Source organism: Diaphorina citri, unplaced genomic scaffold (assembly GCF_000475195.1).
Source record: "Diaphorina citri unplaced genomic scaffold, Diaci psyllid genome assembly version 1.1 scaffold198, whole genome shotgun sequence".
Taxonomy (NCBI): Eukaryota; Metazoa; Arthropoda; class Insecta; order Hemiptera; family Psyllidae; genus Diaphorina; species Diaphorina citri.
Window position 1 is genome coordinate 48,738 of NW_007377635.1, and position 27,289 is coordinate 76,026.

At 38.9% G+C, this 27,289-nt stretch overlaps 1 protein-coding gene across 1 annotated transcript; it reads right to left on the reverse strand.

Moving 5' to 3' along the window:
* On the reverse strand, positions 1-25,542 carry LOC113466018. Its single transcript, XM_026821066.1, has 2 exons — positions 25,324-25,542; positions 1-1,106 (listed from the first exon to the last, which is right to left on the reverse strand). The coding sequence occupies exon 2, from the start codon at positions 982-984 to the stop codon at positions 1-3; it is 984 nt and encodes a 327-aa protein (XP_026676867.1). The 5' UTR covers positions 985-1,106; positions 25,324-25,542.
* Between the last annotated feature and the right edge of the window lie 1,747 nt (positions 25,543-27,289).

The window sequence follows — 27,289 nt, forward strand, 5'->3', positions numbered from 1 at the left end:
TCATGTTTTTGTACATCGGAAACTTTTCCTACGCTTGTCGTCCATAATTCGACTTATTTCTAATCGTTTGTTTTCATCCATGTTTGAGCACATATCTTTGGTTCGGCTAATAACGTTCGGGTCTAAATGTTTTCTATTATCACAGGAAGCAATGGGTAACTTTGAGAATTTGACAGGACTATTTGTAAGACTGGAGCAGGTATACTTCTGATAGGTGCTAGGAAGCCCTTGGTCATGTTTTTGTACATCGGAAGATATGTTTTTATTCTTGGCTATATCATGTTTGGACTGAACGGCTGGTTCTTTCGCTTGTTCAGTTTTGGAGGTGCTTGGACAGAGATTCACCAAATCATCAGGATTGCTCGAGCTCAAGTTTTTACTAAGGGTGTATCGTTCGAGTTCGTGAACATTCTGATAACAATCAGAGGATGTGCGTCTTGATTTCTTCTGATACATTTTGTTTGGATCTAGAAATAAATTCGGAGATGAGAACTGTTTCTTCGTTGGGCTCTTGAAACAATTGATTTCTGATAGAGAGGATGATATGGAGTTATCAGTAACCATGTTAGTTATTTGACTAGAAGTTTTGAGAACCGTTTTAATGCCTTTACTAACCAACGTGGGAGAAGAGGTTGCAGAGGAAGATGTGGTGTAATCAAATGGGAATTTCTCATTCGTGGCAGAATTGATTTTGGCAGAATGTTGCTGTTTGAATTGAACGAGGTTTTGTAGATATGGTAAATTCGTGTTACTTGTCACTTTGTATGACTTCTTGTCCCTTGAGTTATGAAATGAGTTCCATCTTCTGATGGGGTCGAACAGGATCTGTCTGGACTTGCGTGATTTCATCGGACTCTCACAACCTTCCTGCCCGGACACAACATTCTTCTTCCTGAGTAATTCTTTTTCCTGCTGCTCTTGTAGCAGCTGTTGCTCAGCCAACTCATTGATGCGAACTTTCAGCTTTTCCGAATGCTTTTGCATTGTTTAAATTGACCTTGTAGGTTTCAAATGGACAGTCACGCCATTACGGAAAATCACTTAGTGAAAGCAAAATTACTAATGACAAAATCATGTTTACTAAATATTTATATTTTGAATTAAACCTAAGAATTCAATGGGGAAATAAATAATTATGAGTTTTGTATTTGAATTTCAATTGTTCTAGGATACCCCTAAGTATTCTTCACTGGAAGCTACAGTCAAAACTAGAAATGGACTTCTTTGATTTATTGGTACTTCCCACACACATCATTCACCAAGCTATCTATTTAAATCACATCTACGAGTGTTTTGTACGTTTTACACTTCGGAAATTTCAATATTTACTTCCGGTACGAATATTCCAATCGATCTGAATAATACTGAACTCTTGCTGAAATTCCTAACACACAATACACGAGTAACTGTACGCTGTTAACGTTATTGTTCGAACATTCTCTCACAGGAAGTTGTAAAATACTGATTTCAGCGTGCTAAGAAGTACTTTAACATAATTATGAATACATATTTGCAGTTTTTAAGAACATTCCATGAGAGTATTCACATTCGAATCAATACGCCTATACATAAAGGATATCTACACACTATACGGTACATAAAGAGCTAGAAGAGTATGCGTGCAGTTAAACTGAGGCAGTTCTAAATGAAGCATGAAGCGGGGCCAAAGAACAATGTTATGTAAACAATTTTAATGATGTTCCTGAGGTGTTTGCTGATATATTGCACGCGGATAAACTACAAAATAATGTACTCGTACGTTGATGGATATTAACATTCATAACTGCCTGGTTTTATGGCCGTTCAATATCGATACTCTAATAGATTAGACACAGGTGCAAGAGTCCAAAGCACGTTTTGACTGCAATCTGCAAATACCACGTATAGACTACGAGCACGTACGGACTGCAAGTGCAAGTCCCAAACACGAAAAGCCACAGGAATTTGCACGTGTTTATTAAAATGTGAATGCACGCTCAAAACTCTATCCATTCCCGGAACAGCCACCCATGTGATCACTTCGCATGCACAAAAAGCTCTCTCCTTACCTTCAGGATTTCGATTCAAGAAAAACTTTAGTTAGAACACTAGTCACTCGTTTTAATCAGAATTAAAAAATTACCTGAGAAGATGTCAAATTTACTCTTTAGATTAGTTCAGTTTTCAAACAATAAGAAGCATGAAGCATTTCGCGGCCTTGAACGTACGGATGAAAAAGGCATTCACAACAGGTTTGGATAAAACGGTTCCAAACGAGTCCATGGCAATTTAGACTGTCAAAATTTCGCAGTCCAATTGGATCTGTCCGCCGCAGTGACTACGGGGTGGCAATGCAGGAGAAAGGCCGGGACCGAATTCCCAGAAGATGAGACGTCCTAGGCGAGAGTGACTGAGATACTGTCGTGAGTTCCTCCTGTTGAGATTTTCCAAGAAGCCTGATTCCGTCACAGGGAAAACGCGTCTCACCACGTCACTCAAACGCGGAAAACTACTCCGACCGGGTTGAACGTACTCTGTGGCAACGCGGATAAGAGAGGTCCCTTATTTGACGACTGAAATAAACAAGAGATGAACGATATATGTGTCGAGTGATGGTGAGCGGGGTGACCTTCTCACCGTAATAAAAAGTGTACCTCTACCTCTCTCATGTGACACAAGGAATATCGGATGACAGAGAGAGATAGCACAATGCTTTGACGAAACATCCCACGGCAAACTTCGTTTTTGTTGAAGATTTGCATACGAGATAGAAAACATTGAGCGATTTGGCACGGTTTAACGAGCCTTCTTTAGCCCCTTCGGAATACAAGAAATCAGAATAAAGGGAGTTGTCTAGAAATTTAGAAAGAAACTTTCCTGAGGATCGATTGTCACAACATTGACATTTTCTTGTGAAGTGAAAGCAGCAGAGCGGAAATTTCCCAAAAATCCAAAATTAGAAGCAACTTACAAAGCACGAAAAATGGGCGTTATCTGATAAACTGATAACATTATTATGGATGTTTCTATGCAAAATGCAAACTAATAAAACAAAAGAGTAAATTTGTGTGAAATCAACTCCTGGATTCGCGATTAATTCGAGGAAGCAGCAATTACTGTGACTTCCTCATTGACAAAAGTTGACTGGCACTCTCGAATGGTCTCGATGTGATTTCAATTAATACGTTTCAGCTAATCATCGGTTTACCATACTAATACTACTATTGTTAGAGCTGGTCTTACCAGAGGATTAAGGTTGAGATTCGTGATAAGGGAGTCAGAAGTAGATCAAGTTTTGGCGTATGGTAAGTAGCGTTGTAACTCGAGAGTCAAGTGGAAGGAGATGTATCACTCATTTGGCGGAATCCGTACCGTAAATTTAGGAGAAACTTCTTGCAAATGCCTAGCGGAATCGGAGTGTATTTTTGAAATTCTTAGATTTTGAGCAATTGGATGCTTAAAACAATTTCAATGGTAAAATAACGTTCTAAAAATTTAGCAATCTAATTCGAGACGGTTTGCAAGTTGCAATTTGAGTGGGGGTGGGAGTAAGTCTTGAAAGCTTGAAAGCTTACTGAGCTATTATTCGGGAGTTCACCCCTTTCCTTTCGCCTTACTCTAATTGGTAAGACCGGACCTCGTGCTAATAGGTGACACGATAGGGTGTAGAGTGCATCATCGGAACAAAGTAAACAAAGACACCTTGGCCAGGCAGATTGAGTTACATGACCGGTAAACCTCCATTGTGTACGAACAGTTAACCTACATGTGATATTAGCAGAACCTCTGCCATGTGACTATATTTACGAGCTCAACACGGCTATTTGATACGATGACTATTTTACAGGACCGTATTCAGGAATTTGTTGGGGGAGGAGGGGCCAGAGTTCAAACAATGATGTGTTGAGGGGAGTCCGTCCCATAGTAAACGAGCAAAAATGAAGCTCTTAATCTTAACGAAAGTGTACGTACGTATACAAATGGGAACAGTTTTCGCCATCCGGCCCTCATTTTGAAAACCGCGCAGAGGCGTTTACAACGAACAGTGTGTTACTACAAACGTGTCTGCTTATCATTGCTAATTGGATATTTTTCAGAAACTTTTCTCTGCCTTTCCTGGCAATTAGCAAGAAGTCAAGTTTGTGTACAGACTTAACATGACTCGAAACAGAGACCATACCTTTGTTTCCCAACATTTCCTGGAGGAAAAATTTCAACTTCAGACTTCAGCAAAAAAGGAAAAATCAAAGTTTTCAACTTCAACAATGGAAAAAACATTTTTTTGTAGAATGGAAGAACAAGTAGGTACCTACCTTTATCCTTGATGGAAAAAAACGACGAGAGATTTTCTTCGCCAAAGTTTTCTCAGTTGAAAGTTTTCGCGGAGAAGAAGAAAAACATAAAAACAAATATGTATACAAGACAAAATAATTGAATAATAATTTATAAGCTCGCAACTCCAGAAGTAATTTTATTATTTTTGACCTAAATAAGGGATAGAAAAAAGGCTGTACAGAACCTAAATTAAGTACATTCCCCACCCCAAACGTGAGGCTTGAAGAACACAAAAAAGGCAAAGTTTCGTGCTTCGTCTTTGGCTTTTGGACAGCGGAAGTTTAGAAAAAAAAGGACCGAATTAAAAGCTTGAATATTCCTGGACGATTTACGATTTTCCCACAGTCCTCTTCCATCTCGACCGTTCTAAAAGTCAAACCAGAAGGTCTGCGTTCGCTTCGCTTCTCAAAAACTGCTCCTAACAAGTACCTACCTACGGGAAAATACCCCCTCCCTACCCGGAAAACGATTCTAAAATCCCGCCCTACCCTGGAAACGAGCCTAATGACCCACCCCCCCTCTTTTCCAGTAGTTTCTGGCTTTACACAAAACAAAAGATTATACACGACAGAACAAAAGCCACTTCACATTTTTCTTTCCCAGGCAGAATTTGCACAAAGAGATGGAATAGATGGGAGGAGGAGGAGGAGGACGAAAAGAAGAAGAAGAAGAAGGAAAAGGAGGAGGAGAAGGAAATGAAGGAGGAGGAAAAAGAGGAATAGAAGGGGCAGGAGTAGGAGGAGAAGGACAAGGAAGAGGAGGAAGAGGACGAAAAGAAGAAGGAAAAGGAGGAGGAGGAAAAAGAGGAATAGGAGGGCAGGAGGAGGAGGACAAGGACAAGGAAGAGGAAGAGGAGGAGGTCTTTTCACAAACACTTCAGAGGACGAGAAACGGCGGAAGAAGAAACAAGTGGTGCATCGTGTCTTTGAACAAAATGCAAAACCTCGGAATGCTTTGTGAAAGAAATAAGCTGGTGGGAAGCTAAATGGAAGAGAAGGCTCTGGAGGGAAGGAGAGGGTGGAAAGTTGGGTGGAAAAGAGCGCCCGTGGGAGCGAGGGAAAAATGTCATTAGCGAACAGAAACTAGGTCAGGATGTCTGACGGAATTTTATTATGGGCCGTGGAAATTGTCAGAAACCCCCATTAAACAAAGGAATGCTAACAGTCAGGATGTCTGTGTTTATAAGGCAATAAAAATATTCATAAACGTACATAAGATCACGATAAAATTTTACATTTTTATACGGTTTGTCAAATGTGAACCATATTAACCAAAGACGTGTCTGTTTTATTCCTTCTTTTTGCTTTCTATAGAAACACTTTCGGTGGAAGATTTTGGAACGTCTAGTATAGGTGCATTAATTGGTAGTAAATACACCTATTTTTGAAAGAAATAGGATTTTAAATGAAATGGAGGAGTGTTTTAGCCCATTCATTTGGTTCGGCGAAACTCGATTATTGTTTTATATCGCTTCTGAAATTCGAACCATAGTCCTCTCGATTACAAATCCAATACCTCAACAACTGCACAACAGTTTCGGACAAACGAAATGATCGAACAAAGAAGCTATTATAACAGAAAACAAAACAAAGATGTTGTCGGATAACAAATCAAGCATGGAAAACCCGGAAACAGTTCGTACGTTCGTAGCGTTATAAATGGAGCACATAACGCACATGGTAGAGGCGAAGACAAATTTTCCAATCCATCTCCTAGCCCTACAGCTCAGAACAGAGCGGAAAGTAAATGATATGAAAACATCACGCAAAAGAATGATGTGTGTGGGAGAGGCAAAGAGAATGGAAGAAAAGGAGAAAGAAGAAGATTATGGAAAAACGCGTTGCAGAAGGAGAAGGAGTAAATGGAACATGACATGGAGATGGAAAAAAAGAGACGAACGAGAGAAAAATGGAGATAGGAAAGAAAAGAAGGGGAAGTGCAAAAAGGCCTCCCAATTTGGTAAATGAAGAAAGGGAGGAGGGAGAAGAGAAGAAGAACAGGAAAAAAGAAGAAGAGAGAGAAAGAGATATGATGAACCGACATTATAAGGGTATACAAGACATTATCTTCACACACAATCTCTCTCTCTCTCATTCCATCATTTTTTCTTTCTCTCCCATTCCCTCCCTTTCTCTCTCCCTCCCTCCCCCCTCTCTCTACCTCATTCCCTACCTTTCTCTCTATTTCTCTCTTCCCCTCTCTCACCCCTCCTCTTTCTTCTCCAACCCACGGACCATCTTTCCCATTTTACGTTTTTTCACGTCTCAAATTTCTCTCCCACGTTATTTCGTCGTCTGTAATTTTCATCACTTTCGAGCGTTCTCTCTTTACTTCTTACTTTAGCAATATCATTTTTCTTCACTTCTGCTTATTGCTCGCTCTACTTTGACTTCATAATATGACACCTAACTGAGCTACTCATTATCGGATGTCAGTTACGTAGTGCTTACCTACCTACTTGCTTTCCGTGTCCGTGATATTGGCAAAAAAAAAAAGAAGAAAAAAAAAAAAAAAATCTTTGAGTACCTAGCTGCTTCAAATTGCAGTCTTCAGTCTTCAAATTGCAAAATGTATTATTTATAATGTTAATCTATTGACCCAGGGGGCCTAAAGGGGGGAGAGAGAGAAATAAATGTGTTCAAAGTGCCGATTTTAATAAAACAATATAAAAAATTTGAGGAGTAGAAAAAGAATAAAGAGAGGAGGAGGAGGAGGAGGAGGAGGAGGAGGAGGAGAAGGAGGAGAAGAATAAGAAGGAGGCAGGGTTGGTGGTGAAATCCGAGAGGGAAGGGAAAGAGGGGGGAAACAAGCAACAGCTTTCAAAGCCGTTTTTGCAAACACAAATTGACTGAGGGGGAGGGGAAAAGGAATGCAGGAGACGAAGGAATAGGAGAAGGAGAGGTAGCAACACATTTCCGAAAGCTCATAAACTTCAAGCCTGGACGAGAGGAGGAGAAGGAGGAGTGGAGGTGTAATAGAAGGGAAGAGGAGAAGGAGGGGGAGTGGTAAAGGAGGGGAGGGGAGAGGAAAATCATGAATAATATAATTTTAATGACGCCATGTGAAGGGAAATTACTTACAACATTCTTGCGTTAACCCTTTGATTATCTGATTTTGTAGGAGGATGACTTCGAGTACCTAAGGTAGGTACCTACCTAGAAGTAATAAGGTGACGTACACCTCCTTAAGTAGTCCACACATTTGCAGCAATCTGATTGGTGTTCCGAAGCAGGGCCGTAACCAGGATTCTGTTGAGGGGGAGGCGATATTCTGGCCTACAATAAAGGAGAAAATTTGAGCTCGTGGGGGGCCCTGCTCCGAAGTCCAACAAGTTAACCACTAGACTATTCAGACAGATAATACCTCATTTACCCATGACATTGAGAGTAATAATTCCGTCAATTTCCCTAACAAGAGGGAAATAAATACCTCGACGAGAATGAAACTGGTTGGTAGAAAGGGCTGACCAAGAGAGCACTTCAAAGGGTTAATTTTTCCCCATTTCCCTGGCAAAGTAAACATACGGCAAAGGCAACTTTTCTTTTAATCAACAGCAATGGAAGAATTTTATTACGAACTTGTAAAATATTTATGAGCGAGGCAACTTGTAACTTGTAATGCAAGTGTGACTTGTATTAGATCGTTACGTACTATTTTAGCCTTTTCCCATCAGACATACGCAATGAACGGTACCTTCAAAATATGTTCCGTAAAAGTTGGAAAATTAGATATCTGTCTCTAGACTTTTCCAAGTGCACACAGTAATAAGAAGTCTTGTGATGTTGACACCAATCTACAGTTCAACTTTACTGTACTTTTTTGCAAACTCTTGAAAAACGGTTATGAACAAAACTTTGCAGAGGGTTTCACAAGAATTATGAGAACTTTACAGAAGTTTCTAACCTGCAAACTATTCGCTACAAAGAGATGTTCCTTCTTTAAAGAGTTCCTGAGTACCTCCGGTCTACCAGATGTCTGCAATAGAGGTTTTCCAAGAAGATATATACGGTCTGCGCAGACATTTTCCAAGAAGTTATCTTTCAAATGAGTGTGGGAGTGAAACTTCCTCAGGTAAATAAAACGGAAAATTTCACATTAGAATCTTGCTAGAGACGGCGGAAACTAGAATAAATAATTCCTGTTTCCACCGCTCGAGTAGGAGTCCCTTTCCAGGCCCCCGGGGCCCTACAGTCTGGCTACCTTATGGAGTTCGTGGGCGGTAGATACATATACCTATATAAATATAATATAGAGTATATATAAATATTATTTGGGAGAGCGAATGTAAAACATTTCCAACTCCCGCGGGCAATTTTACAATATTTTGATAATTTGGCAAAACGAGAAAGCACCATTGAGGGAGAGAAGATTTCTCGAGAAAATAGAAAGTTAAAGGAAGGACAGGCGGAGGGACTGGGGGAGTTATAGAAAAACATTGAGAAAAATGAAGAGAAGAATGAAAAGTGAGGGAGAGGAGAGGGAGGAAGAAAACGGAGTAAATAACAGGCAAATAAAGAGAGAGAGGAAGCTAAGGAAAAAAGAAAAAAAAAATGTAAAAGAAGATGTTTCAAAAAAGAAGTAAAAGCAATTGTTATTGTTTTAACAAATATAGGATAGATAAGAAGTAAGAATAATGAAAAAAGGCACCACATAAAAGACGATACAAAATCTTGAAGATGGGGAAAACTGACTGTTAAAAATGATAAACCAACGAGAATCCGCGAATATCTTTTCAATCTCAGAATAATTTTACAAAAGACCAAATTACAAAACATTTTCATTAGTTAATACAGAGTACAGAGAGTTAGGCAAACTAGATAATACATAATTATGTAGATATTATGTGGAAAACTAAGTTTCGCAATTTCCACCAAGTTACAGTCGAGGAAAACACTTTTAATTACCTGAATTTCCGGCGCACCCTAATGAAAATCCGCCGACAAAACAAGTCGACAAATTGCACACGATTCCAGGATAAAGTTCGCACATACTTGAACTTGGGTTTCCTTAGCGTAGGCATTACACACACGAACTCAACATAACAACACACCTTACTCGAACAAAAAACACCAACCGAATAGCAAAGTGAAAAAAAGTAAAAAGTAAGAAAAAGAACAAAATCGAAATGAATGAAAGATTTAATGGCACGAAAAATGATACGTTTCATAAAAATCGTAAAAGTTATAAAAAGAAACAAAAAAGTCGGAAAAAAATATACGCACACAAATCAAAACACTTGTAAACAAAATTGATGGATTAGAAAAAATAGGTAAAATGAGATGTTGATTAACATAAAAATAAACGGATAACTCAAAACAACAAAACCATGAGAAAAAAAGTAAAAAACAGTCTAGAAAATGAAACAAATAAAATTGGAATAAATAGATGGGAAGGCAAAGTCATAAAAATTCAATGCACTTTATACTAAAAAGAAAAAAAATCCTTCAGTAAAACTGAAAAATCCTGCAGTAAAAATGAAACTGCCATCTCTCTACTCTCTGATAAGGCAATAAAATTACTAAAAGCCGTAAAAAAACATTCCCTCTCATCTTCTATTTAAGCCGACGATAATTCAACTGAAGAAAATGATGATGAATAAAAAGACAGCTCTCTCTTCTATGCAGAAGTTTGAATGATGATGACTTTGACAATCAAGAAAAAACACAACCAGACAGCAAGATACAGCATCCATCAACCTCTATGCAGAAGTTTGAATGATGATGACTTTGACAATCAAGAAAAAACACAACCAGACAGCAAGATACAGCATCCATCAACCTCTTCCATGTCATATCGGTTCTCAAAATCTAACCCGGTATTTCAGCTTTTCAGGACCTTTTTGAAAAACATAGACGGTGGGTGAGAACATGACTAATATGTTCATGATATCCGAAGAATTCAAATGGACTCAATCTTGTGATAATGTTTAGAATGTCTTTAATCTTTACAATTCTGAGGGTCATCAATATCATGATCAGATCACGGAAAACTGTTATCTAATGTCCACTTCTGGACAAAAAACTTCAAGTAGGTGCTAGGTTAGTAGGTAGGTCTTGTCTCCCTCCCAATATCCCTCTCCCTCCCAATATCCCAAGAGACCGAGTGCACCCCACAAGTCTGTCAGCTTCTCCCTCCCAATATCCCAAGAGACCGAGTGCACCCCACAAGTCTGTCAGCTAGCTAGACCATCAGTACTAACCAATGTATTGCCGCCCATAAGACAAAGTGCTCTCCCAATATCTCAAGAGACCGAGTGCACCCCACAAGTCTGTCAGCTAGCTAGACCATCAGTACTAACCAATGTATTGCTGCCCATAAGACAAAGTGCACCCTTCAGCACTGAAGAAGCAAAGGAGACGGAGCACAAAAAAACAAGGGGGGACACAATCCTGGAATTTTGAAGAAAACCTGACATGATCTCTCTGAACCCTCAACCCTCCTGCTTTCAAAACCAACATGAGAAGCTGTTAAAACGTTTTACATTTTTATAGTGTTGTTTTGTTTATGATAGCGGATCTCATGGCGGCCATTGGTCAGTTGGTCCATTCAAAATTAAAAAAAATTGAAGACAGAAGAGCCGTCAAAATCAGTGGGCTCAGCATTCAAGATTTTAATTTTTGAATACCTATATGAGCCATCATCAAAATCAGTTGTCAGTTGGTTCATTCAAGATTTGCAAATTGAAGACAGAGATGAGTTGTGAGTTGTCAAGGAAATGCGTAAAAAAAATCAAACTGGAAATTATTATAAAAGGCAGGGCCGGATTAGCCCCCCGCGGGGCCCGGGGCAGTTTCAAAGGCGCGGGGCCCCCAGTTTGGGCTGATCGAACTTAAAATTTTCAGCGCCGCAGGCGAAATTTTTCAAAAAGTAGGTAGATATGTGCCTCATGCTTTGTCACAAGTTAATTTTTGACGTAGGTACCTAATTCGTAGATATTTTCTTATCCTAATTTTCGCTGAACGCTAAAGTGAGCAAAATAAAATAGAGTGCCGCAGGCAAAATTTTTGAAAATTTTGCTAGATATTTTCTTATCCTAATTTTAGCTGAACGCCAAAGTGAGCAAAATAAATTAGAGCGCCGCAGGCGAAATTTTTAAAAATTTTGGTCCACAATCTTGAGAAATCCAGGCTCACCAAAAGTAAATTTTTCAGCGCCGCAGGCGATTTTTTTTTTTTTTTTAGAAAAACCCCATAATATCTAGTGTAAGTCCTCAAAGCGCGGGGCCCCCAAAAGCGCGGGGCCCGTGGCAGTCTGCCATTCTGCCTTATGGGTAATCCGGCCCTGATAAAAGGTGTTATTGACACCTTTGCTTGTCTATTGTGTGTTACACAAGCAACGGTCTTAGGCTAAGGATTACAGGACACATATTCTTTCAACAATCTTTACCAAACTCTCAAGATTGGTCCAGGAGTTCTTCCATTGAAGAAACAAACAATGGGCACTTTTCATTAATTTTGACGAATTTGAAATCCATTATCAAAATTTCATTAATAAGATTACGCCAGATATTACCGACCGCCCCGACCGGAAATTTATCAAATTTCCGTCCATTGAACGGAGGATATTCGATTTTGTGTCTGAAAATTTATTTCCGAGTCCCAGGACAATATTCTCTTGGATGACAAGAAAATAAATCCGACTGTTGAAGAAAATATGTACATTGCCGCTGAGATTTGTATTATTTTTTACAGCGAGGGAAATAAAAACAAAGTTATAAAAGAAGAATAAAATTAGTGTTTGTTCTTCCCATTGTGTTCGCAGCTTCTTGTAATCTCCAACCTCTATTATGATTATTACAATGAATTTTCATGGCATGGATTAGGAACACATTCAAGGACCCAATTAAAACAGTTGAATGGCACTAGAGATGTCTGGAGCTTTAGGGATTAAACATCGGGGTTTGCAATCCAAGTACCGTGAACAGCATTGAGCGGAAAAAAACATGATCCTTCGAAAGGATATCAGGATACAAAAGTTACATCTGGCTCATTTTCGTCAGTTTTTCGCTTTTATTCCCATAATAAGTCAAAATATTCAAGAGGTACTTATATTTCATCAGTTTTTCACCTCAAGACCTGGGCTGAATAGCACAGCGGAGGTAAAAGAATTTTCCAGTCCCATCTCAGCAGGATAAACAAGGTCTATTCTTTTACCAAATTTCGATGAAATACGAGTAAATAACAAAAATATACCTTGTACCCTCACATAAACTTATGTTTAGTGGAAAATCTGAGGTAATAAACTGAAAAAGAGAAAGTAATGACAAAGAAATGTGCAGTTCCACAACCTGTTTCGAAAATTCCTGCACATCACAAGAGATATTGGTCACAATTATCACGAGAAGAATCAGCAGATATAGGTTGAAAGGTTTGAAGATTCAACCCTTCTCCACATAACCCTTCATCCGTGGGAGACAGTTAATCAGCCCTTAACCAGACCAGTTGATGGTCCACAGGTTCATTAATAACGATTAAGATTAAATGATTAATACCTCATTGACACCTCGTAGTCTCACACCAGAGGGTTCGAGTCTCGTTAGGGGCATTGTATTTCTCGCGTCTGTTTGATCACTATTAATGATCTTGCATTGTTGATCTTGAGATTGGGTGAAATATGTTGTGACTCGCAACAGAATCGAACCGGATATCTGACGGTTTGTGAAATTTATTGACCTCGCCACGCCGGGAAACGAAGGATTCGGCGTGCCAACCACTGGGTTTGCGATTAATACAAAAGGGAAAGAAGCAAGAATAACTATCAACAATAGCGTAGGCATAAATTAGTCGTGTTTTCCTTTCGGAAATTCCTCTCTTCTGAAGTTCGGTTACCCTATTTTTCTCTATGGTTTAGTACAAGAGCTATCATGCAAAAAGAGAGGAAACAAGCTTCAGAAGAGGGGATGTTGGGAAATGAAAATACGGCTATTGTAGCACAGAACAGGCCCAAAAGATGTAACTGAAAGCTATTCCAAATAGAAACTTTGATTACTTCATTCACACTAGCGTCACTAGCAGGACAATGAGACTGAAAATTCCCACTACCCCGTCATCATTACTTCACAAGTTCACACATATTGCTTGATTGTCCCCTCTAACCTCTCTCCCATACACCTACAATCAAAAGCGGCAAAAGCCATATTTCCCACAGATGTGGCGAGATTCCCTCCTACTTCTCTCCCTTCTTCCAACCCTCCTTCCACCTCCCTATTGTCTCTCCTACCCATCTCAGTATTCGCCCCTAACTTCAATATTCTCTTCTCTCCCCTCGTTTATCGGTATTCCTCCCTCCCACCCAATATTATTAATCTTCCTCCCTTTTACATCCACCTTAGGTCCCCTCTCCTGCTCTCCTCCTTTTTCCGTATTTTACCTCTCCTCCTCTCTATGAAGTGCCCTATAGCTATATTTAAACCCCTCCTTCCCTCTCTCTCTCCCTCCTTCTTTCTCTCTCTCTTTCTCCCTCCTTCTTTCTCTCTCTCTTTCTCCCTCCTTCTTTCTCTCTCTCTCCCTCCTTCTTTCTCTCTCTCTCCCTCCTTCTTTCTCTCTCTCTCTCCCTCCTTCTTTCTCTCTCTCTTTCTCCCTCCTTCTTTCTCTCTCTCTCCCTCTCTTTCTCGCCGATGAATTAAACAAACATATGCAAATTAAAAATATTGACAAGAAAAATGCTAACACGGTCGCAAAAACAGGTCGCAGTTCAAAAGCGAAACGCCAAGGAAAAAAAAAGAACGTTACCTATGTAGCAGGTAGCTACTTAAAACCTTCTTTTTGTGTATTTTTCTTCTATTTTTCCACAAAGCTAAAAACCATTTGGTTGTGATTAGGTTTGATATCGATTTGTAGACATACCTCTCTCTATTCCCTCTTTACAAATACCTAAAGTGTAAATCAAAAATAACTATGTAATATTTGTAATAAGAGTCGTAGCTCTTGACTTTGTACTGAACGACCCAGTCAAACAAACATAGCATTAGCAAGAAAGGAGGAGGAAGAAGAGGAACGGAAAAGGGAGGGAAGCAATCAAACTATAAAAGGGATTAGCTTGGCTGGATAGGGAAATAAAGAGGGAGGAATTGATAGAGGGTAGAAAAAAGGGGACAGAGTGGGAGAAACAGAGGGAGGGAGATAGAGAGTGATAAGGAGAGAAGGGGAAAAAGAGATAGAGAATGAGAAGGAGAGAGACAGACAGAGGAAGAGAAAGACAGATTGAGTGGTAGAAAGCAGGGGAGGGAGGGAGAGAGAGATGGAGAGTGATAGAGAGATAAGGGGAGGGAGAGAGAAAGAGAGGGAACTATCAACGATCAAACAAGCTGATGTTAAATTAACATTTCATATCCACTGTGATAATAACGTATTGGTGTGAAATAGGAGGAAGAGGGTGAGGAGATAAAATAGGGAAGGAGAGAGAGAAGTATGAAGCACCATTACACATGAGACACAAGGTATCAGTTGAGTACATATCCCCTGGATTCCCATTCAGAAAATCACCAACCAAAACGTTGCTTAACTTCAGTGATTTATTGGGAACTGGCGTACCTATTTAAAGTGCTATCGCCGCGCCTCAGGGCTTTCTAGGTTCAAAACATTCAACAATCAAATGCTTCTGAGGCATTTATGTCTCTAAGAACATATTGTTTTGAGGTTATATTGTTTAATATCTGAGAACATATTGTCTAAATTTCAAGAAGACATTGTATACCTATTAAATGTCTCGACTCTTGAGACTTCCTTGAAATAAAACAGGAAAACCTCCCCCCTCACAATAACAACACTTCTGATCCTGTGGGAAAGCCACAACCGTCCAGACGAGATTATTAAGATGGACAACTTGTTAAGCAACCGGGAGAATGGTGACAATAAATACCTTGTCATGAGGGGGTGTGTTGCTTCACTTGTCAACATATCACTCAACCATATTCACCCCCTCTGAGTGTGAAGTGACAGGGCCTTTCAGTATTCAACGCCCACACCGCACCGGTGAATTGAATTTGAGTCAATTTCAGTGATGGAAGGGTCAATATTTCCCGTTTGGATCTCTGGATGAATTAGTATACCTAAGCAAAATGTGGTGAAAACCTACCAGCCTTGTCGGGAGGTTATTTTAGGACATGGGATAGAGAACAGTTGATTGAGTGACTGATTGATTGACCTACAAAACAATGGAAGAACACATAGGTTGTCAAAAGTACACATAGGTTGAAAAGACTTTTGGTTAGAAAGTCGAAAGTCAATTTTTTTTTTTTTTTTTTTTTTTTCCTACTAAAGAAAACTTTGGAATAAATTTCGGAACTTAAGTAGGTAAGTGATAATACCTTCACTACTCAAGTAAACTTTGGAATAAACTTCGGAACTTAAGTAGGTAAGTGATACTACCTTAGTCCACACTTGGGTGTGTCAAACTTAGCCATGTTTCTATCTTCCGCAGTTACGTCTCTGTTAGGAAAAGTTAACTTTTATTTTAATTCCATGAAATCATAGAAACACAGTCACAAAGGAAGAAGCTTCAGACATTTCTTGCGAAGTGAAAGGCTCGAATGAGTGACCAGTCAGTCAGGAGTCTCAGAGACATAACCGTTTCGTGACAATCTTGAGAAATCCAGTCTCACCAAAAGTAAATTTTTCAGCGCCGCAGGCGATTTTTTTTTTCTTTTTAGAAAAACCCCATAATATCTAGTGTAAGTCCTCAAAGCGCGGGGCCCCCAAAAGCGCGGGGCCCGTGGCAGTCTGCCGGGTGTGTCAAACTTAGCCATGTTTCTATCTTCCGCAGTTATGTCTCTGTTAGGAAAAGTTAACTTTTATTTAAATTCCATGAAATCATAGAAACACAGTCACAGAGGAAGAAGCTTCAGACATTTCTTGCGAAGTGAAAGGCTCGAATGAGTGACCAGTCAGTCAGGAGTCTCAGAGACATAACCGTTTCGTTCTTCAATCTTTTTGTCATTCAAAAACCTCTCAAATGTCTTTTCCTTGACGAGAACAAAATACGTAGAAATACGGCTTTGCAAATCATCAGAGTGAAGGAGAAAAAAATTATTTTTTATGAGATTAAAATAATGATCGGCAGTTTAAATGGATCATTCCAACTGTTGAAAAAAAAAAGTTTGCGAAATTGCGAACATCTTTATAGACTAGGTTGGTCATTATTCTGTCCAACAATAAATAAAATAGAAAAAAAAGATGAAATGGTCAGTTAAAATGAAATAAAATGAATCAATAGGTAATAATAATAATAATAATAATCAGTAGGTGCAACAATAAATTAAAATTCCTGAAAAAGATTACGGCGGTTAAACACCTACGAACAGTTTAAAATGTTTAAATTTAAAATGATTTAGTAGCCTAGCTTGATACAATAGGAAGAAAAAAAGTAAAGAAGCAATAAATAATATCTGGTGTTTTCTTTTAAATATTCCTGGTACCTACTTAAGGTAGGTATGTAGGCAGAAATACGAGTATATGTATATAATTGTGGAAAACGGTAAAAGTACTTTTCTAAAAATATCCCGGTTTTCCGTGAATGGAAATATTACCGGTCGGACAGATTCACGGAATTCCGAGCTCGAAAATAAACAGTCTATTCAGGGAAGATAAATTTTTCAGCATTAATCGCATGGGATGTTTTTCACAAAGTGATTTGTTGGTATTTGTTCAGCTTTAGTACAGAACAAGTTATATTAAGCTCCGTCCATGAATATTTTAACTTGCTACATCAAAAGCAGACGCTTTAAAGAGCTTTCTGCTCGTAGAAACTTTTAATTTTAAATTAATTTCAAGGAAAAAAGTTGCTGGATATTAAAGTTTAAGTTTTTTTCCTGCAAAACTTCAAAACCTAGCATTGTCTGGAGTTGTCTGTCGCCCGAGCTGAAACAGGACTTGTGTAAGTGCTTGTCAGAAATGTCTGTATCCTTGGATTCATTAAGAAGTCAGTAAATAGCACTGCAATTAGGTCATATTTTACATTTTATTAAAGGTGAAACATTCAGAGAATCAGAAAAATAGTTCCAATTCCCAAGTGAATACCTACTGAATAGATACGATTCTAAGGAACATTATTTTATATTACTATTTGTTTTCGTTATTTACCTAAGTAACATACATACCATACTATTTACATACGTCGGTAATTTTCCAATGAAAATCAAAAACTTGTTTTCGTTATTTACCTAAGTAACATACATACCATACTATTTACATACGTCGGTAATTTTCCAATGAAAATCAAAAACTCCATGGCCTTCGTGAATGACAAATTGAGCTTCATTTCTATGCTAATCAAAGGCAAACAAAATGTGCCCCAGAATTCCAAATGAGTCCATTTGTATTCAAGGAAAAAAGGGACTTTTTTTCACGTATCAAAAATTTCAAATTTATTTCGACACCATTGAGAAAAAAGTTTGCTGAAAAAACTTTATACATATTTTTCGAATTTCATTACCTCCAGCAGCATAAAATTAACATAAAAAAACCTGTGAGAAATGTTCGATTTTTTTAAAACAGAATTCTGAATTTTATTAAAATTGGAGAGCTTTTCTCTAAATGAGAAAAAAGTAGAGACTAGAGGGGGAGTCAGTAAGGCCAAGTCCCTCTTGTAGGGAAAAGTTTGAGAAGCCTTTTCCATTTTTCATTCCAAGACGAAGAAAACATGTTTAAAATTCAATCGGTAAAAAATCTGTTCATCTGTAGAAAAATATAGAAACCCCTCCTACTTCTCTATTGTTGATATGAATTGATTTTTTTTTTTTTTTTTTTTTTTTTTTTTTTTTTTTTTTTTAATCATTGTTATGACATTTCATTTGTTGCTTTCTCACACAGTGTAATAAAGGAAGCGTTAAGTCTGAAGCAAGGGGTCTCAACTAGTAAGGACATTTGCAGATTTAACCCATAAATATTTTGGGGCCAAATATCTGTGCTCAGAATAAGGTAGTCTATTGTTTATTGAATCTGAAGTTCTTCGTATAAGGACAAGAAAACATAGTTCATATACGGATAGTTGGACCTAAATACCAGGGCGATCGTATTGTGCTATGATCAATTCCTTACACCAACACCTTAAAGACCTCCCCATAATAAATTTACCAGGGAGACATCATAATATCAACCTCGAACTCGAAATTCAAATCGATTTGTCACTTTTTACACACAGACGTAATGATCGCAATGATCATTCATTTCACGAATTTTTATTGGTTTTGATTTTTATGACTCGATTTGAAGTCATAAGGGACCTAGATCAGCTGTCACTCATACACCCTATATTTTATACCCCTCATTATCTTTATGAGAGATGAGACACCTATGATACCTTCTGTTCCTTTCACACGATAGAGCGAAAAATCCCTAATACGGGGTGAACATGAAAAACGTTGCCAAAAATCTAGGGATGAAAGTCATTTCAAAACAAAAATCCATGGATAGTTGGACCTAAATGCCAGGGCGATCGTATTGTGCTATGCTCAATTCCTTACACCAACACCTTAAATACCTCCCCATAATGAATTCACCAGGGAGACATCATAATATCAACCTCGAAATTCAAATCGATTTGTCACTTTTCACACACAGACGTAATGATCGCAATGATCATTCATTTCACGAATTTTTATTGGTTTTGATTTTTATGACTCGCTTTTGAAGTCATAAGGGACCTAGATCAGCTGTCACTCATACACCCTATATTTTATACCCCTCATTATCTTTATGAGACACCTATGGATACCTTCTGTTCCCTTCACATGATAGAGCGAAAAATCCCTAATACGGGGTGAACATGAAAAACGTTGCCAAAAATCTAGGGATGAAAGTCATTTCAAAACAAAAATCCATTTAATGGAGGTTCGAGATTACAAATTTGCTTTCGATTTTTCGAGATTTTCTTTTGGAAATTCGTAGAGAATAACGGAAGAAAAAAACTCCCGAGTATTTTCAATTGGAAATCCCTACCTTTTGGTAACGTTTTTCGTGTTCACCCTGTAGACTTTCTCATCTCTTTTTCTCCCTTCTTCTTGTTTTGTCGTAGCAATCAAAATATTTTCATTCATTAGTTTGAATTTTATTACGTTTTCTACCTCTCCGTTTTCTTTCCCATTCTCCCTTATGGAGCTTTGATGCGTTTTTCCTTTTCACATTTCTCTTCTGTCTATTTACACAAGGTTTTGAATTTTACAACATTCATGTGGGTATCTCTCTCCCCAGAATTGACCCAGGCTATAACGTATTGCTGGATTTTCAGACAGATTTTCATACTTTTATTCAATCTAATGCTGGGGTTTATCAACCCGGGACTTTTTTTTATATCAGAGGTTTGACAGAGGGAACTGTAACTGCTATGGTCTTATCGTCCCGAAATCGAAGAGAGAAGGAAGACAGGATAGGAAAAAGCCAGCCGTTCCGAGAACGAACATTATCCCATCAGGATAAAATCCGCCCCGGGCGGAAATCGAACCCGCGCATACAAGGCAGACGCACTACCAACTAAGCTAACTAACTCAACCTTTGCTGTTTCTTTAGCAAGGAAATGTCAGGCTGGTATACTCCTTGTTTAACGTCCTCCGGTCCAACTTCAATTCACGACTTCGAGCATTCACAGCAACATAATATCTAATAATACCGTAATGCCTACCTACAACATCCCACACGGACTGAAGCAAAATCAATCAGATAAATATAAAAGATCAGGGATAAAAAGAAAACATAAAAAAAAGTAACATCGTCATTCCAGAATCCAGAAAGATGTTCCAGAGGATTTTCCAATTCCATATATAAAACCGTGAGAAAGTAAGTAGCTGGAAACGAATTTGTTTGACTAAGAAAGACGAGAGAAAGAGAGGAGGAGAAGGACTTGGGGAAAGAGAAGAACTCGAAGGAGGTAGAGAAGTTGAAAGAGCAGTCAGGGAAGGAGGAGGATAAGAGGAAGGGGGCTGAGTTAGGGCAAGGTAGAGGAAGAGAGGTTGAAAAAAGTATAGTTCCAGAAGGAAAAAGAAGAGAAGGAGAGAGGAAAAGGAAGAGGCCTTCGAGATGGAGAACGAAGGGAAGTTAAAAGAGCAGTCAGAAAAGAAAGAGGAGGAGGAAGAGCAGGTGAAAGAGGAATCGAATCAGAGAAAGGGAGATCTGGGGAAGACAAGAATAGAGGAAAAGGTGGAGACAGAAGGGCAAGAGGAGCTAGATAAGACGAAAAGGGGAGAGAAAGGGGAGGGGAAAATAAACAGGATGAGTTAGACATGAAGAAGGAAGAGGAAGAGGAGGAGGAGGAGGAGGAGGAATTGAAGGTGAAAGAGGACCTAGAGGAGGCGAAGAGAGGAAAAGCAATAGAAAAGAGGATTTAAGATTTTCGAGGTTTATTTTTAGAGTCCCATTTGCGTCATTTACTTCTTTCTTTCTTTTCTTTATGGCTCCATCATAGTATTTCAACCGTATACAAACAAAGTCGGAGAAGAGAGAGAAGGAGAAAAGGGAGGGAGAGAGAGAGAGTGAGTGAGAAAGTGTGGAAATTCACGGCGTTTGCTTTCTTCAAACCAAGAGAGAGAGAGAGGGATGGAGAGAGAAAGAGGGAGGGAGAGATGGAGAGAGAAGGAGGGAGGGAGAAATGGAGAGAGAGGCAGAGAGAGAAAGGAGGAACAGGAGGGGAAGAGAGGGATAGAGAGAGGAAAAGAGACATGGTTAGTGGAAGAGGGAGAAAGGAAGAGAACACTATGAAGGGAGAGAAAAATAAAGAAAACAAACTTTACTTGAAAAAGAAAATAACCATCTTTCTAATCTATCTATCCCTAAATTTCTTTTTCATTTCAGATTATTTTCTTCCAGATATAAAATGGGATACGAAAGGAAGAAGACAGAGAATACCTGGAAATATGTACCTGAGATAAGAGTAAGAGAGAGAGAAAAGGAGAGAGGGACGGCAGGAGAGAGAGAGAGGGAGGGAAACGGAGAGGGAGAGAGAGAGAGAAAAGGAGGGGAGAGAGGTGGTGGTAATTAATTGTCTATGAAGCTATTTTAAAACTTGAACCCAAATAAAGAACAAACTTTTCTCTTACTCTTTTTTCTCTCTCTCCTTTTCCTCTTTATCTCTTTTCTCTTACCGTATTCTCTTCATCTTCTCTACTCTTCATTCTCTTAAATTACATTTTCTCTTACTTTGTCTTGGTTTTATGTTTCACATTTCGGACAAATTTGAGCCGTGTTAGGTAAGTAGAAAGAACTAAGCGCCTTCGAATGTACGTGGAAACAGAAAAAAGTGTAAAAGAGATAGGACAGAGGGAAAGAGAACACAGTACTTCTCCTCCTCCTCTTCTCCTCCTCCTCCTCATCCTAGTCCTCTTCCCCTCATCCTCCATTTCCATTTTTTTATCTTTTTTTAATTATTTAGTACACTAAATGTACCTACTCTAAACCATCCAGCCTCCATGAATAATTTCTCTCGCCATCTCAAAATTCGGCTGACAGTTGGAAAATTTCGGGCATTCGAAACAGAGGTATCTGGGTTACCTGTCGCACATTTCGGTAGCTGTTGCTTTTCCTCCTGTTTCATTATTAACGGAGAGAAAGTTGCTGTCTCTTCCCCATCAGTTGGAGAGGGTTGCTTTCTCTCTCACGTCAGTTGCTGTCAGACGTCAGTACGTTTGTATCAGTACATTTTTAGCTCTCCCTTTCACAATTGGAAGCAGATTTGTTTCGTTTGTTAAAGGGCAACTTGTAGCAGTTTCCTTTGAGCTAGTTCTCCCTCTGAGCATTGCATTGGGTAGTTTGATCGATTTTCTGGGAAATTTTCTGACCGATGCGATGTATTAACAGTTTTGTTTGACAGTGGTACACCAAACTAAGACGAGATTGATTACCAATACTTAATAATAAAATAATAAAAGTATGTAGGTAGTAGATATACTAGAATAGTAAATAGGAACAAGTAGGTACCTACATTAATATATAACTGAGTGCTACGTACAAAGGCGGTCTATGTTATCGAACCATAAAATAGACGGTGTCATTCACGATCGACCTACTTTTTATCAACATCTCAGTCGATCAATGTCCGTCGCGTCGATCAACACTGTGTAGAGTTGTAAACACCTCTCAAGAGTTCCTTCAAGGGGCAGACTCTGTCCCTAGTGCAATACTAATCCCCAATTCAAAGATGGTCTGTTTCAAAGAAACACATAGATCATCATCAACGACAAATGCCATTTCGGGAGGGTAAGAAAGAAGAAAAGAAAAGCGGGGAACAACGAAATACCTCTCTAATACTCCCTATATCCCCCATTACACAATACTAAAAAGAAACTCGAAATGTTTCCAATCATCATCAACGACAAATGCCATTTCGAGAGGGTAAGAAAGAAGAAAAGCGGGGAACAACGAAATACCTCTCTAATACTCCCTATATCCCCCATTACACAATACTAAAAAGAAACTCGAAATGTTTCCAAAAATCGTGATCAGAATTTGGGAATTTGGAAACGTCTCTTGGGGGAGAGATATTTTTTCGACTCAAAGGCTGAGGGAGAACTGAAACTCCCCCATTTAATCCTCATGGCGTGGCGTCTTGAGATGAAATATGGAAGAAATGATGAAAAAAGAAAGAAAGGAATGTTACGCGACGCACAGTTGTAGTTTGACAAAAATATCCAGAACTATAGAAACTAGAAAGTCATAAAAAAATAAAAAAAATAATAAGAGTCGAAGAAACTTGATAGCAATAATTGTAGAAGAATTGATGAAAATCAACACAATGAAAGGAACAGAATTCTTGATATTGATGAAGAAATGAAAGATTTGATAGATGGAATTGAAGAAATGAATATTTAAAGGTAACGTCCAAGATTCAGAAAAAGGAGAAGTTGATCAAGCGTGCCGGGAGGCGCGCGAACGTCAAGAGTTCGAAGCGCCGCCCGGCCTATATTAACAGGAAACAGAATTTCAGCGTTTTTCGGCATTTTCACCTCAACTTTTCTCCCACTTCCCATTAACTTTAAGCAAATTTTATTTGATATTCCTGGTCGGACGTGAAAATAGATGCGAAATCTCCAAAACCCGAACTTTCTACGATTTGTTTAACCGGTTTTCTGATATATCAGTATACATTTTTAGCTCTCCCTTTCACAATTGGAAGCAGATTTGTTTCGTTTGTTAAAGGGCAACTTGTAGCAGTTTCCTTTGAGCTAGTTCTCCCTCTGAGCATTGCATTGGGTAGTTTGATCGATTTTCTGGGAAATTTTCTGACCGATGCGATGTATTAACAGTTTTGTTTGACAGTGGTACACCAAACTAAGACGAGATTGATTACTATACTTAGGTAGGTAGGTAGGTATTTTTCCTCGTCTAAAACTTCAGCTGAAGAGCTGAAGTTTGAATGGACTGAGGAGGAAACAGCAAAGATCCCTTTTTAGCCGACTTTTAGACCTCGGAAAGTCAGAAGCAGATAGGAAGAGGAATTAGAGAAAGGATGAAATCCCAGGTTATTTCCTGAAGGCACAAGTTGTCTCTGTGTGTGTCTGATGCGAAAACGAAATAAATAGAATTAGTTCTTAATATTATTGATTCCTTGGGGCCTGAGGGTGTTCTTGAACTTTTGAAACACCCGAGGAAAAGGGGAAAAGATTAAAGATGAAGTGCCCTGGGAATTCTTGGGTTAGACAGAAGACATACTAGCTACTAGCAGAATAAGGTGAAACTTCAGGTCTGATACATACGATTTTCTTACGATAGAAATCGTACCTGTGGACGCAAATCTGTGTAATATTTCCGTACTGTGGGTAACCTACTTGGGGAAATGTACGGTTTGTCATTCGGTTTGATCGTAAGATCAGATGTATGGAAAAATCGGGCCATTTCTCTGACTCCTTTTGAAAATAATGATGCATCTTGATAAGTATGATAACTTATTGATAATAATGTTATTTTGTAACTTTTTCTCAATGCTAATAAAAGGAATATAAGAAAACAACAATAGGAAACATTACACAAATAAGGTCTTCCTTTCCTTCCTTATCTTTTCCGAATCATTCTGTCTTTTGCATCATTTATCACCATTGTTCTCTTCTTTCATCAACTCTTCTCCATTTCCTTCTTTCTCTCTCCCTTCGTCCTCATTTCCTTTTCTCTCCCTCCCTCTCTCTTCTTATTGGCAAACATACACACCATTTACTTTCGTTCTAAATTCTTCCTCCTGTACTCTCCATTATTCTGACTAATTGCCTGCAATGTCAGTAACATTGTTTTTTGTTTTGTTTTTTTTTTTTTTTTTTTTAAATTCGACACTCGAGTGGAAACAAGGAACAGCTCAGCCCAACAGGGGAAAAAAATTTATCGGAATTTCAAAACAACTTGCATTTGATACCTATAGCACCTGTTGATATCAGTAGTAGCAAAAACACCAAGATTGTACACTAGATAAGTATGTAAATAAATAATAAAAATCATGGAAATAATAATTATGATAATGTAACTGATTATAACTCATAACTTCATATTATAACAACATAGCTTCCTTGATACTCGTAGATGTGATATTGAATAAAGTTTATCGTAAGTACAGATAGGTACATAATAATAACCTATAGCATTCCCGATACATACAGCTTCCTGATCTAAGATCTAACAGGTAGGCAATTTATTCTAATTTGGCCTGAAAGCTGACAGTCTAGCTGACAGCACTACCTACTTAAAATATGGTATAACAGGTACATAATTGAATTCTATCATGTGGTAAAATGTATAATATGGTTGAAGGCAGAATCATAATTCGATCATAATATGCACACTGCATAGGTACATATTCTAAAATTAAAATAATATTCTAGAATCTAGATTAAAATAAATTCATAGTAGTAGCTACAACATTTTCCCATTTCAAATTGAAATTCAAATACAAAACATTGTGGACCTAGTGTTTCCTGGTATTTTGACAGTAAAAAAAAAAAAAAAAAAATCTACTAGATTATAGTTTTTTTTTTGTATTCTGACAGCAGTAGAGGTAAAAAATTTCAAACATTTCTAGTTTCTAGTCCGTTGTCATACTCACAACCACGTTGAAACCCCTGTTGCGGCACATTAACCACTAAAAACCGAAATAACCGCACCAAACGTCAGTACGGCGGCCTTTCTGGGCCCAGAAGAAGAGGTAAATGTCGTTGTCAGCGGCGGAAACACCACAAACAACCGCACAAAAAATCGGACACAAGACAATACTGTGATGGATTCCAAAAAACACCAAACAACGATAAAAAAAGCAAAAAATAATCCAAAAATTTCTGATTTTCTGAAACTTTTCAAATATTTTTTTTTTCCCGCGCGGGACGAAAAAGGAGCGTCACCCTCGGAGAGGCAACATTTGAAGCGTGCGAGTTAAGCAACACTGGCGACGAAAAAGGACGAAAGGCAAGTGGTTGGGTGGCTGAGCTTCAGCTCCTACCCCGCGCCGAGCGCCCTGCCACGCTGTCTCGGCTGCTGCGAGTAACACACACGCGCACCCACATACCGGGGGGTAGGTTGTGGATGGGGGTGAAGGGGGTGATACCGGGGGTGGTTTCGGATCAGGAAGGGGGTGGTTGGGGGGTTTGGTTGTGAGGCGAAAGGGGCTGGTTGCGGGGGTAGCTAAGTGGGGTACATTGTAGAAGGAAAGGGGTGGTAAGGAGACAGGAAGGGGGTGGGAAGAAGGTAGATGGAAGGGGGGCCCTTGTGGGTGGGGGGGGGGGGAATGACACAACAGGAGCTTGAGGGGGTGGTTGTGGGGTAGCAAAGTGGGGTACACTGTAGAACGAAGAGGGGTGGTAAAGGGTTAGATAGGAGGTAGGTAGTAGGTAGATGTAAAGAAAAGAGGGGAGGTATTTGCAGGAAAGGGGTGGGAAGAGATATAGATGAAAGGTAAGAGTGGTGGGGCTAGTCGCGGGGATAAAAGAGTGAGGGGCAGGTAAAAAGGGTGGTAAAGGGGACAGATCGGAGGCAAGGAGGGACACAAAAGGAGATGGAGGGTGGAGAGCTCCTCTTTCTTCCCCTCCCGGCTTCGTCAATAGGAGAGATAGGGGGTGAAATTTGGTGGTGGGGCAAGCGGAATAGATTCGAGGATATAAGAGGGGAGGGAGAGGGTAATAAAGGGAGGCACATGGGAAAGAAAGGGAAAATAGATGGTGAAGGAGATACGGAGGGTAACTATGGGTGGGGAGGAGGTAGGAGAGTAGGGTAGAAAGGTGGGTAGTGGAGTAGAATAAAGGGAAGACGAAGGAAAGGAAGTTCATTAGGGATATACAAGACTAGTGGAAGCAGGGGAAGGATGATCTACTCTTGGGAGGTAAAAGATGAAAAAGTTAGGAGGAAAAAAAAGGTACAGAGAGAAGAAAAAGGATTGGAGAGGAGAGTGGAAGAGTTAAGGCTACGGAAAATAATACTAGAAGGTTAGGATGAAGAAGAAGAGGAGGAGGTGAAAGAATAAGAAGGTGATGGATAACTGGAAGTGTAAAGGAAGAGTAGAGTGGAAATGTGAGTGTACTAAAGATGTATTGCAATACTAAAAGAACAGAGAGAAGAAAGAGGTTTGGAGAGGGAAGTGGAAGTGTTAGGAAGAGAATACCAGAGGGTTAGGATGAAGAAGAAGAAGAGGAGGAGGTGAAAGAATAAGAAGGTGCATGATTGAAAGTGTAAAGAGGGAGTAAAGTAGAAATGTGTACTGAAGGTGTAAGAAAAGAATAGAGATTAGATAATGGACAAAGAAATGGGGAGGGTATAAAGAAGAAAGAAGAAGATTTACTCTTAGCTCTGTATGATGTGTAAAGGAGTTCAGTGACGTAAGAAAGAGTAGAATTTTATTTGTATAAATTTACGGGAATTCCCATTTTTACAATTGAAAATTATACTAATACAATTTAACATTAAAAACTAATAGACTAATACTTAATAATAAAATAATAAAAGTATGTAGGTAGTAGATATACTAGAATAGTAAATAGGAACAAGTAGGTACCTACATTAATATGTAACTGAGTGATGCTACG

Bases quoted from the DNA above. Each gene is read 5' to 3' on its own strand.
- LOC113466018 (XM_026821066.1), bottom strand. From the start codon at position 984: ATGCAAAAGCATTCGGAAAAGCTGAAAGTTCGCATCAATGAGTTGGCT.